This window comes from Capricornis sumatraensis, chromosome 15, assembly GCF_032405125.1.
Source record: "Capricornis sumatraensis isolate serow.1 chromosome 15, serow.2, whole genome shotgun sequence".
Classification (NCBI taxonomy): Eukaryota; Metazoa; Chordata; class Mammalia; order Artiodactyla; family Bovidae; genus Capricornis; species Capricornis sumatraensis.
Window position 1 is genome coordinate 21,878,026 of NC_091083.1, and position 12,955 is coordinate 21,890,980.

Sequence of the window (12,955 nt, forward strand, 5' to 3'; positions counted from 1 at the left end):
TAGCACCTCAGTATTTTTTGTTGTTGGTTTTTTTTTTTTTTTAACAAATACAGTTTTTGTTCCTGAGCTTTTTTCTTGTCCTAGTTCACATGTTATTTAAATTCCTTCATAGAATGCAATTTTCTCACATATACCGCATATTTAAAATGCAGCAGGGGATGGAATAGCGATCAGTACCAGGCATGTTCTTAATTCTGTAGCCTCTAGAGCTTCCCACCATGTGAACGTCTAAATTTGTCCCTGACATAAACTTAGCTTCCGGTTTTAACTGGAAATAACCGATGTAAGTATTTCATATTAAAACTTTTGTACTCAACTATCATCCAGACAAAACCAGGTAAGTAGATGAACTACAATGTGTGACCCGGAGGGGAAGTTCTAGGTAAGAACTGGGAGACACACCCTGACATGTGTGCACCTGCAACCACAAAGTGCTGGGTTTCCACAGAGTCCTGACTTGATGGTGTTTTCTCCCAGACCAGTCTGGTGAACTCTGGATATGGCCAGAGAAAGGCCACTGTTGTATATTTCAAATGTCTGCAGTGCGGCTTGTCAAAACTCTATGACTGAAGTGATCTGAGCACTGGCCTGGAGTCCCTCCACATTCTTCTCACCCACTTGGAATTTGGGTCAAGTTGCTTAAGATTCTTCTTTAATTCCTTCATTTGTGAAACTGAAGGTTTGGATGCCAAGGCCATTAATGCTCAGATTGTCTCAGTGTCTAGTGAGGAGGCTCGGCTCCATGGTTGGGAAATTTGTGGGAGGCTGAGTGAGTGGTCTCTATCAAGGCCACCAGATCCCCCCGCACCCGCTGTCACTGCAACAGTCTTGGGGATTTATTTATTCCCATGAGGCTTGTGGGATCTTAGTTCCCCAGCAGGAATTGCACCCGGGCCCTTGGCAGTGAAAACACCAAGTCCTCATCACTGGACCACCAGGGACCTCCTAGTTGTGGGGTTTTAAAATCACTCTTCGTACTTTGTGATTTTTTGTCAATTGTAAGTTTAAAAAAGGGAAGTTCACAGTTTGCCAGAGAAAGCTGGAAAAGCTCTGGTTCCATTTCTGAGTTGCTTTCCAGTTTTAACTTTCCACGACTCTGTGTCCTCCTTCACTTACCCACTGACCTCAGTCCTGCCTTCCTGCTTCGCTCACCGTCCATAAAATCCACGAGGAAAGATGCCACCACGTCTTATTCCTGCATAACCAGGCTCAGAGCTCGGCCAAGTGTCAGAGTCAGTGACTGTTTGTTGCATCAGTGAATGGGCTCCTGCTTGACTAGCGCCACTGCGTGTGTGAGAGACACAGCAGCGCATGGGGTGGCATTGACGTTTCGCTCCTCCCACTTGTGTCCGACTCTGGACCTGGCCGTCCGAAACCTCCGCGCCTCAGCAAACCCTTTGGTCTTCTCTAAGAACATATCTGTCAAGGCTGGTGTTACTGCTGGTGGTTATGGGACTGTTGCCTTTCCTTATGGCTAGGTGCAGGTGTGAGAAAGGAGTCTGGCTCCCTCTAGTTGCCTAAACCCCACCCTTTGCAGAGCGGATTCTGGAGGCGCGTTCTGCGGACTCTCTCTCTGTCTGCATTCGTGTCTATGCTCATGCCCTCGCTGTACAGCCCCACCCTGCATCCTTACTGTGTGGGCGCTGTCCCTGGCCGCATGTCTGAGCGCTGATGGCCTCGTGCTTTGTGGGACCCTGTGGCTAAGGTCCCTTCTTGTATGGAGGTGGGCCTCAGGGGCCAGTAATGGCCGCCACGTCACTGTTGTGCCGTGCGCTGATAGAGGACCCTGTCCGAGCCGACGGTCTCTGTTAGACGGCCGTCCTGTGAGGATGCCGTCCGTGCACCCTGGAAGCATGGGTTGGGGGGCGGGGGCGGGCATAACCTGTCCCGCTCAGCCTATGTCGGTCCCATGCAGCCCTTTCCCTCTCTACAGGCGGAAGTCACACACGTGGAGGGCGAAGTCGGTTGTTCTTGCCAGCCGGGTCAAGCTCCTCGCCAGTGACGCTCTTTCAGGCTTGGAGCAGGCTTGCCTCTTCTCCGCAGTGCTGCAGTCGCGGCATGCACACGACAATGGGGGCCAAGAGACCCGGGCGGGATCCATGTGGTATCTGGTATCTGTCATCTTCTGTAACACTTATGTGCTTCCTGTGGAGATGGCAGAAGTCGGCGTTTTTGTCTCTCATTTAATCCATCTGGCCTCTCCACGTTGTCTGTGTCTGTCTGGATCAAGATGGAGCTTTGTATTCTGGGACCCATTATCTCTGAGGCCCTACCTGTGTTTGACAGGTCAGGGCATCGACAATCTGCTCCCTCTTCTATGCAAACCATACTTCCCGCATGGCTCTCAGCGAGCGGCTCCTACAGCCCCCATCATAAATCAGCTTCTGTTGGAACCAAGAACATGGATGCTACATAACACTGACTTGTTTCACTTTTGAAAATATAGACTACAACCCCCACCCCCATTTTACCCTCTATTAAAAGTCGTCAAGTCGTCAGCCTTGCTATCAATTCAGGAACAGCTTTTTGTCGAGGTCGAGGAGGTGATACACAACAAAACCGAAGACTGTCCTATTCACTGTACTCTTGATTTTAAGATCTACCCAGTTTACAATTTTAAATGTGAGAACGGTATTCCTTGAAAACATAGAGACAGATTACATTTAAGAAACTTGCCTGCTTTCTTATAGTACTCTTAACAGGAGATAAAGGGGAAAAAAAAGCATCGCTCTAAAGTATGCATAACTTAGGTTAGCAATATGAGATCTGAAGAAACTGAATTTATGTTAGGAAGTTAGCTAATCTGAGAGCTTCAAGATTAATTTTCATTTATTTTGTTAGCTTCAAAATAGCAGATTACACGAGTATCTCAGATTTTTCTACTCTTAGCATGTTCTACATTCCTAGCCATCTTTTGTCACTACTTATTTGAGCAAAAATTATGTAAATTAGGAAGTTATCTTAAGAATCTCCATCAGATTACCATAAATCTATAGTGGAAGAATTCAGTGTCTGGTTTTCAGAGTCGAAGTACTTTGTAAAGGATTTACCATTTGGTTAATCTATCTTTTTGGATAGTTGGAAGTTGATCTATTAAAAATATTTATTCTGAAGTGCTGGGAATAAGGATAACCTGTCTAATCCTTTTATGACAATTTGTATACTTGAGTATCACTTGCAGTTTAAGAAAAGGAGCTTTGGATAATTTTAGGACATTTCTGAATGCGATAGAAGTATAACCATGTGACACAGCCAAAGCTGTCAATTCCTTATATTTGTTTTTTTTAGGTGAAAAGTAAGTTAAGCTAAAAGTATGACGAAAAGTCACATCTGAAGTGTCTGAATTATAGCTTCCTCATTCGAAGCATTTTCTGATAAGAAAAACGTATGTAAATATTTGACTAAGATAGTACTTAGGAATTAAATCAGAATGCATGCCTTGTGATTTGCAGTCCTGCGAGTTTTCTACAATATTAAACAAACTTCCTAATGGGAAAATCCGTTACATTAAAACTGCAATAAAGTATTTATGAGTCTTGGGACCCAAAACCTGATATTTAGGCTGTAAGTTCCAGAGAGGCTAAGGGTACTTCAACCCACTGGGCAAACCAACTCTTGGGAAGCAGTATGGTTAATGGTTAAGGGCCATTGTGCTGCCCAGGTTACCATGCAGCAAAGCATGGGGCACCCACTCAGCCCGCATGGGAGAGGCGAGGGAGGGGAAGCTTCTCACAAGAGGTATGAGTTGAGATGAGCAATCCTGCTTGAGTGGTCTTCATCAGGGTGTGTCGGGAGCTTAGGGAAGGGGGACCATGTCTGGACCACCATTATCCTATCGAGGTTGATGTGTACAGAGGAGAGCGTGGTGAGGAGTGAGATATAAGACATATGCAGAGAACAGCTTGCAGACAGCCTTGTTTAAATAATTTTTGTTCATACTAAGGACCTTAAAGAGCATTTGAAGAATTTCAAGTGAAAGAATATGAGTGTTGGGGCTGTAGAATCGAGGGTGGGTTATTGGGGGTGAGCTGGTAAATAGCAGTGTTGGTGGCAAGATTGGTTCTAGGACAGTAATGCAGTAATCCAGGTGAGTAATGATGCTTGGCAAAGCCAGAAGAAAGGAAAAAACTGCATTTACATCCTTAGCACCTCACACATATAGATGGGTGATAGTGATGAGGTTTTTCTCACTAGTACCTCCAGGCACAGAAATTTAGAATTATCATCTCACTGCATAATCCCTCCATTACCAAATTTTCTTAATTTTTCTGCATGAAATCTCATAACTTCACTCCTTCTACCCAATCTAGCCCCAATTCTCATTGTTTAATATCTGAAGTTACTATTAGGATCTCATAACTGGTCTGACTGTCTCTTCATTTGCTGAGTAAGCTCTGGAGTCACACTGTCCTCCTGGGCCTTCAGGCTCCCATGTGCGTTCTCATCCAGACCATGTGCCGTCCCTGAGGTTTGTCTTCTCCCTGTCCTGACTGTCCCCTACCCTCTCCTGTACGTGGGACTGTTGTCTTCCTTCTGCAAGACACTTTCCCCTGACCTAGCTAGTTTCCCCTTAACTTTCTAGCGCACTGAGTATGGACGTTCCCCGACTTAACAGTGGTTCAATTTAGGATTTTTTGACTTTACAGGGGTTTGAAAGTGATGTGCTTTTAGTAGAAATTGTACATCTAACTTTGAACTTGGGTCTTTTCCCGGCTGGTGATAATGCAGATCTTCTCTGGAGATGATGGGCAGTGGCAGCAGTCTCAGCTCCCAGTCAGCTATGTGATCACAAAGGAAACAGCCCAAAACCATTCTGGTTTTCACTTTCAGTACTGTAGTTACTAAATTACATGAGGCATTTGAAACTTTGTTATAACTTAGGCCCTGTGTTAGATGACTGAGCCCAATTGTGGGCTAATGTCAGTGTTCTGAGCACTTTTAAGTAGACGAGCTTAAGCGGTGATGTTTGGTAGGTTAGGTATATTCTGTACATTTTTGACTTTGGTATTTTCCATTTATGTTGGAGTTTATTGTGCCATAACCCCACTAGAAGTTAAGGGAAATCTGTATACAGATGTGTATGAGCCTTTTTAGTATTTTTATAACATCGAGAAATTTTTGTGAATCTCTCAATAAGGGTTGCATGGCATGGGAGTTAAGAACAGTGACTTTTAGGGGACATTCATTTTGACTTCTCATTAAATAGCAATGCTCACCCTTCACTGTTCCATCACATTTGCACATTCTTATGTTGTTCTTTATTTTTGCTCTTGTTTTCCCACTTAAAAGAGTCAGAGCAGTGACCTGGACTCTCTTTCCTTGACACCATAAATTTTTTGTATATGTTAACATATACATTTGACCAGTTGAATCCATGATAAAAATAAAATTCTTAGTGGCAATTCCAGCAGTGGGGTTATAAGTGCCACTGTTTTCATTGTGTAGTCAGTCCATTGGGTCTGTTGAAAGGAAAGCCTTCAGCTTCTTTATACGTTGTTCCCTGTGGACAGGAAACAGTGCCCATTATAGAGCATTATTTGAATGTAAAATTTAATTATACACTGAAAGCAAATTTTCAGAGATTCAGAAACTGGGGGGTCCAACTGCCCTTGCATTTGTTCTGCTACATTCTCTCGGACAGGGAGAGATAGAGGAGGTGACATTCTACCAAGATCTTCAGCAACATTCTGCCTGTTTGTTTGAAGGGAGGCATTAAAGGAAACTTTAGAACATAAAGTAGAAATGAAGAATGGTTTTTGGTAATAAGTCTTAATCTCTTTGGAAGTGTGATTTTATTGTTTTTGTTCTCTCTACTCTCCTTACCCCAATGTAATTTCTTTTTTTTAATGAAATAAATCTAATTTTAGAATACTGGGTTTTAGGAATCAACTGTTTGAATATTCCTCCAGCCACAGAAGCCCCTTCTCTAAGACCGCTGATAAATGTCAACCGCTTCCTTCATGCCTTTTTCTCCTTTCAGTCATACTCTCTGTTCTTCATAATATCAGTTATTATTCTCACCCCACATTTTAGTGTAAAAGCTGTTTAATTCTTCATGTTTCTTGCCAGCTTTGTGTGTGTGTGTGTGTTTTTCAAGTGTTCTGAAAAAGCTAAGTTTTTCCATTGCCAAGAGCTCATCATTCTAATGTTAAAAGTCAGGGTCCAGAAAAGCAGATCCTATTATTCGACACCATCTGTGTCACTAGCTGTTCATTTCCTACATCTTTTATTCCTTTTCCAAAGTCAATATTCCACTAAAATAAGAAACAAAAATAACATATATTTATTAATAATAAAAACTTCTTAAATACTATACTGGACTTTGCAGTACCTGGGAGTTCAGTCCTCATTTATTTTTATTACACGGTGTTTTAACTAACATTAGTCAGTAGAAATTGGTAGTGGTCAGTGGATTTGCTAAATCTAGTGAAATTTTCCAGTTATTAATGCCTCATTTTAACTCATTCATTTTAAATTTTAAGCAGGTAGATTCTGAAGACTGCGTACTCTTGTGTCCAGTTACTACCTTTAATCTTTTGTCTTGCAAAGTAAATTGTAAATTACTCAAGAGTATGTGTTTCTTTATTCGATATTGCTATTACTAGAGTAGCTCTTTCTAAACAGGGAGCAGTAAAGGATGTTTTTCATATGATGGGCTATTTGTTCAATCTATTCAACACATATTTAATAACACTCTTTTGAGCTATGCCCTCAAAGGAGAGTACTTGTTCACTGATCAGTAAGAAGTAATGTTATCACTTTAATTTTGTATTTCTCTGTTTTTTATTTCTCTGAATGTTTGTACCAACTCATTTCACACTAGTAACAAGTCTGAGCAAATCACTTAATTTTAGTAAAATTGTCAAAGCTGCCTAGAGTGATATTAACTGCTAAATCTTATACTTGTGATAAATAGTAGAGTTGATATTCCACAGCTGCTCTGAAGTTTGATTTATGTAATGTACCTATTAAGATGCTTTCAGCTGCATTTAGTAGAAAAATCACTTCAGACCAGTTCAAACCTTGAGGGAATACACTGTCCTACCTGGTTCTATAGTTGGGCAGCTTCGGGGATTACTGATTCCACAGCATAATGGTATTATCAAAGCACTGCTATCTTTCTGATCCTTCTGCCACACCATCCACAAGTCAGCTTATCCAGAAGGTAACTGCAGGGCTCAAGATTCGAGTGCTTTCTTGATCCCATCCAAGTGAAGGGAGAGAGTCATCTCCCCAAGCATAGAATATATCCTTTCAGGGTGTCGGGGCCACTTCTGTACTAATAAGAGTGGACTGGGGCAGGGACCCATAAGCCAGTGTAAGCCTAGTAATGGATTCATCCCTCGAAGCTGGATCGCATTCCTGAGCACAGAGTTCCATTAGAAAGGAGAAAGGGAGAAATAGATTTGGGATAAGCAGGCAACAGAGATCATTACAGTCCCCCAAATTATATTGCTTCTCAATGGAAAAAAATGGTGAATGACTGTGTGGCTTAGAGTCAGCTCTTGACAGTGAATTGTGTGTGATGACCAGACTGAACGAAGTGTTTGTTTATGGCAGGAGTTACAGAACTTTGAGGTTCAGTGGACACCTAAGGTCATTTTCCCAATGACTGTTACTATCTAAGGGCTTAATCTTTTCCAAGCTTCATGACCCAGTGCTAATAGGATAACTTGCAGAACTGAGTAGCTGAATTTGTCACAGGGAGTAGAATTTTAATTGCGCTGTATTTGCATCTGTTGAAAATATGGTAATTAGGTATGTCTTAATTGCAGAATGTGCTGCCTGGAAGAGAAATAAGCAGCTTCATGTTATACCTTCTTTAAAAAGAGAAACTTCAGAATATCTGTCTTTACAGATAATCACATGGGAAAGCAACTGATAGTATAGTGCACAGAGTGGGTTGAAACAGGCAGGAATGTTAGTCAAAAATAGAAATTTCTATTTGTTTGGAAGGAGGTAATCGTCTTTCTTTAGGCAGACTATCTGCAAAAAGAAAGCAAACAACATGTAAAGAGTAAAATTAAAGAGAAAAAAATGTAAATTTATATAGCATTTGAAATAGTAAATTACCTAAATGTAGGTTTATGATTAGTTCTTTCATTGTAATTTACTGTATGAACACAATAGATCAAGTCATTTGTGCATTATATATCACCAGTGCTTTTCTTCCTTGAAAATTGTTTATCTGAGTATCTTTTGTGTTTTCTCAAGGGAATAAAGTATTTTATTGACCTTATTATAAAGCTGGTATTAATTATACAAAGATTGGTTTTAAAACTGAAAATAATTTGATTAGTCTATTAATGACCTTGAATATATACATTAAAAAAAAATTAAGCATGTGTAACCAATTTACATAAGCTTTTAAAAACCAAAGTAATTCTGCCTAGAAATGGGGTAAAGTGAGATTCTTATTTTTCTCTATCAAATAATTTTAGTGTTTGAAGCGTATATAATGTAATACTCTAAAAGAACATCTTATGTTTATACATAGGAAGCCACATATTGCTAAATATTTTTAATTAGTTGGCATTTGAAAGGATTAGTTACATCCGTACACCCCCAGAAGAATTTCTGTGATAGTGTATTATCTAAATCGGAATGTTCAGAACAAGCATAAAGAATTCTCAAATGCACAAGTACGATTGTAAAACAGTCCACTTGCTTTGAGCAGGAAACTGAGTTAGGAGTTTTGATTTTACAAAATGAGGTTACAAAACCTGGTGTTAATAAATGATTTAATACTAATTTTCTCTGCTTCACCCACTTTTGAAGATAAGTTGTATTACATACACCAGGAAATTATTGGGAGTATGAAAGGAATTGGCAACAAATGTGACTTCGGCATATAGTTAGTTATGGAGGCGCTGCCTTTTTCCTGTGTCAGAGCCAAGAGCAGACAGATGCCTCATGTGCTTCTGCCAAAACTATCGGGCAGAAAACTAGCAGAATCGCTCCTGATCTTCCATTCATGATTTATGATAATGGTCGCTGTGGAAGACGAAGTCATTCATGTTTATTGAGCTCATTTTTTTGTTTATAGTTTCAGACATTGTGGAGGGTCATACAGTCCATTAGACGGTATGTACGGCATTAGCAGTAATAGTATAAAACCCTACCAGAAAGTGATGAGATAGCCAGGAGCAAGGGCCTCCCTGTGGCTGCTGGCACTGAGGTGCGGCTGGTGTTGTCCGGTTTAATGGAAGAACATAGGCGTGGTCCTGCAGTCAGAGGATGGTGATATGTGGAGACTGGGTAAAAGCGTGTCTGGTTGGGATAAAGTCATGAGTCAAGTTCACCACTAACCTTCCTGTTAAACAGTCGTTCACAGGCAGCTTCTGTCCGACCAGTGGTCCTCATTTTAGAAGCTTAGTGAAGTCGCTCGGTCGTGTCCGACTCTTTGCAACCCCATGGACTGTAGCCCACCAGGCTCCTCCATCCATGGAATTTTCTAGGCAAGAGTACTGGAGTGGGTTGCCATTTCCTTCTCCAGGGGATCTTCCCGACCCAGGGATTGAACCCGGGTCTTCCGCATTGCGGGCAGACGCTTTACCGTCTGAGCCACCTGGGAATCCCTGTGATTGTATCATATAAGAAGTACAATAATAAAAGTAGGTGCAAAGCGCTTTGCATGGGTAGGTAAAATGAGTTTTGCCTGCAGCACTTGTAGAATATTGACTAGCATCCCTTTATCTAACTTGAGTATATATATATAGGTTTTGTAGCTCCTGAATGCTTTTGAGAACTGTCTTATCATGATTTGGTCCATTGCCTCCAAATCGAGGCCACACTCATTTCCTCCAAAGTGTGGAAGCAGTGGTTTGTAACCAGATAGAGCACAGCCACATTCAAGGATGTGTTCAGACAAGAGGCTGCAACCCTGCTTAAGCGATATTTTACATTCTCCCGGGGAGCACCCAGTGGAAAAGGCTACACAGTGAGACCTCCCTGGGCCAGGACCACTATTCTTTCCCTGCTCTGTGTGTACAACAATCACAGCCTTAACTCAGCATTTATTTGTAAGGCTATGGATTTTCTCTAGCAATGTCCATCTGAAAGTTGGAACTGGCTTTCTTTAATAAACCCTCTCAATTCCTATTTCCATATGAATTGACAGAGACTAAAATGATCATCTTTTGAAAATGCATGCTTGTCCCTTGGAGAAGGAGAGTGGCTCCCAGTTAGTTACCCCAGTGCAGAGGGAAGCCAGCCTTTCTGCTCATCTCTTTGGTTGGAAGCCTGTCCTTGAGTCCCTGTGCACATCCGTTCGAACTATGGGAGTGATTTCATCAGTAGCAGCTACTAGTCACAGCGCTGGACGACCACACAAGACTGGAAGTGGGTTTCTTGAGATATGGTGCTGGCTGCTGGAGTGATCTTCTGGGCAGAGAGTGGAGTGACTGGATGATAGATGACCTGAATCCATGCTGTATGAAGCATGGAATTGAGCAATCACAGAGTTGATCAAAGAAGCATGTGAAGGTCTGGCTGAGGTACAACTGTGCCAGAATATAGTACAGAGAGCCCCACACTGGCGGTATGCTGGCCCCAAACCTCTGTTTCCTTAGCAAGAAATGGAAGATGTTGGTCTCAGTGACTTCCAAAGTACTTTTTGGATTTAGACACAGTGGTATTTTTACTCTTTGGCTGTAGCCTGGGATGGGATGGAAAATAGGTTGCCTCATGTTTTTAATCAAATGTGAAAATGAATTCTACACTTTCTTTGGTTATTAGCTTAATAATTAGCATTAAAAATTTTTAAAAACTTGGTTAAGGTGGTACCATCATTTGTTAGTATCTTCTAAGATCTGTGAGAGTTTAATAGGACACTAAGATACTAAGATGTACTTTTTTTAAATTTGATTTTTATTTCACAATAGAACATAGTTTATTTGCAATGTTGTGTTAGTTTCCAGTGTACAGCAAAGTGATTCAATGATGTATCAATGATGTATATACATATATCCATACTTTTTCAGATTTTTTTCCCATATAGTTTATTACAGAATATTGGATAGGGTTCCCTTTGCTATATAGTGGGTCCTTGTTGGTTCTATATTTTATGTATAATAGCATGTATATTTTACAAACTTCTAATTTATCGCTTCCCCTACTCTTCCCCTTTTGTAATCCTGAGTTTGTTTTCCAAGGCTGTGATTGCTTCTGTCTTGTAAATAAGATGATACTGAGACTGGTCTTATTATACTCGTAATTTTGTGTATTGCTAACTCAAGTTCTGGTGGAGGGGCAAGACTGAATTTCTCTTGAAGGTATATTAACTTGATCTAGAGGTTGGTTCTTTGTGAAAGTCTTATATGGTTCTGTGTTAAAAGAAGCTCAAAAGCACTGATTCCTACATTTTTTGTTGATGCAGGGGGCCAGAAATGACCTCAGATTTCAAGAGGTACCCTGGAGCTCCGATAATTCTTACTATATTTGGAAAAACCTTAGGCAACTAATCTGGAAAAGGATTTATGAGGATGGCTGTGCACGTGTGCATCTATTGCACCCTAAAATAGAAATTCCTGAAGTTCTTTCGGAGGTGGAGACTTGTCATTCTTTCAGATGCAAAAAGTTGGGGGTATACCATTGGACCATATGCTGACTAAGTGTTGCTTCAAAGGATGGAATATTGTTATCGCTAAAGTATAGCTTTTATCTGCAGAGTTCAAAGGACTGTGAGGCTGTGGATTTATGCCTTCATGGCTCCATCCACCTCTGTTCACCTGCCATTGTGTCAACCAAAATGCAACATGATTTCAGATTAGAACATATAGTAACATTGGCTTGTAATGCTGGCCTCACAATAACAATGTAATGACAATATAAGGAGAAAGTTAGAGAGGCTGTGAACACCCAATCTTCTCTATATTGTCACAAACTGACGTATTTGGGAGGCTGAGGAAAGAAGTCCTGTGTTGACATTTGTGTACTTACTAGTGAGTGGTGCAGTTGAACAAATTCATGAGGGGCTGAGGTGGAGCTTCATCCCCCTTACAACAAGAGGAAAGGAAGCTGTTGGTGAGAGGCTGCTTATTTTCATTTTGCAAATATGAGACTGAGGATCTTTGGGGTCAGCTTTGTGATGAGGGCTTGCTTATCCCCACAGCAGTACAGGCTCTGTATCAACATGAGGGAATCCACTGGTCTGGGACTCAGATTACTATCACTATACTGATACTATAGTATTACTAATAATATACTGTTGCTATTACTAATGCTATACTAGTACCATTGCTATTACTGTTACTGTGACTATTACTCTCTTACCGTTGGCCCATCATCTTCACGCAGGAGTACACACATGTATGGTAGTCATCCACATCTCATGTTCCATTCTAATTCTACACAGGGTAAACAACGTTTGCAAGCCTCATTGGAAATATGGGAAAGAAACCCTCACTTGACTTCAACCTCCTTATTTTTATCCCTTCGGTCCCCCATGTTCCTTATCTTTTTTTGTGTGTTTGTTTCCTTTTAAGTGGAAGAAGACACGGAAGAAAGTTCGAGATCAGGAAGGGAATCTGTATCCACAGCCAGCGACCAGCCTTCCCACTCTCTAGAGAGACAGATGAATGGAAACCAAGACAGAGGCGAGAAGCCCGATCGGAGGAAAGAGAAAATAGGCAAAGAAAAGAAGAAAGACAGAGACAAGGAGAAGGAGAAGATGAAAGCCAAGAAGGGGAAGCTGAGGGGCTTGGGAGACATGTTCAGGTAGGTGCTACCGGGCAGGAATGGCCCGTCCCCACTGTGAGTGCCAGGCTAGTGCCAGATGTGAGGACTTTGAGGTCAGCTGAGAGTCCTTTCTAACTCCCAGGTTTCACTGCTGTGTTTTTACTTTCTTAAGGATTTCGCTGGAGCTATTTCAGACCCTTTTAAAGTGCCTGAAAGATGCTATCTTGCCAACCATGTAAATAACTGTTGAGAGGAAGGAGGGACAGAGACAAAGGGC

The 12,955-nt window shown here is 41.3% G+C and overlaps 1 protein-coding gene across 10 annotated transcripts in view; it reads left to right on the plus strand.

Moving 5' to 3' along the window:
* The window catches only part of PARD3 (par-3 family cell polarity regulator), a 568,914-nt gene that overhangs the window by 373,460 nt on the left and 182,499 nt on the right, over positions 1 to 12,955 (plus strand). For all 10 annotated transcript variants that reach the window (XM_068987362.1, XM_068987365.1, XM_068987363.1 and 7 more), the window contains one exon: positions 12,486 to 12,717. In XM_068987362.1, coding sequence (XP_068843463.1) covers positions 12,486 to 12,717 — 232 coding nt within the window. The remainder of the gene's footprint in view (positions 1 to 12,485; positions 12,718 to 12,955) is intronic.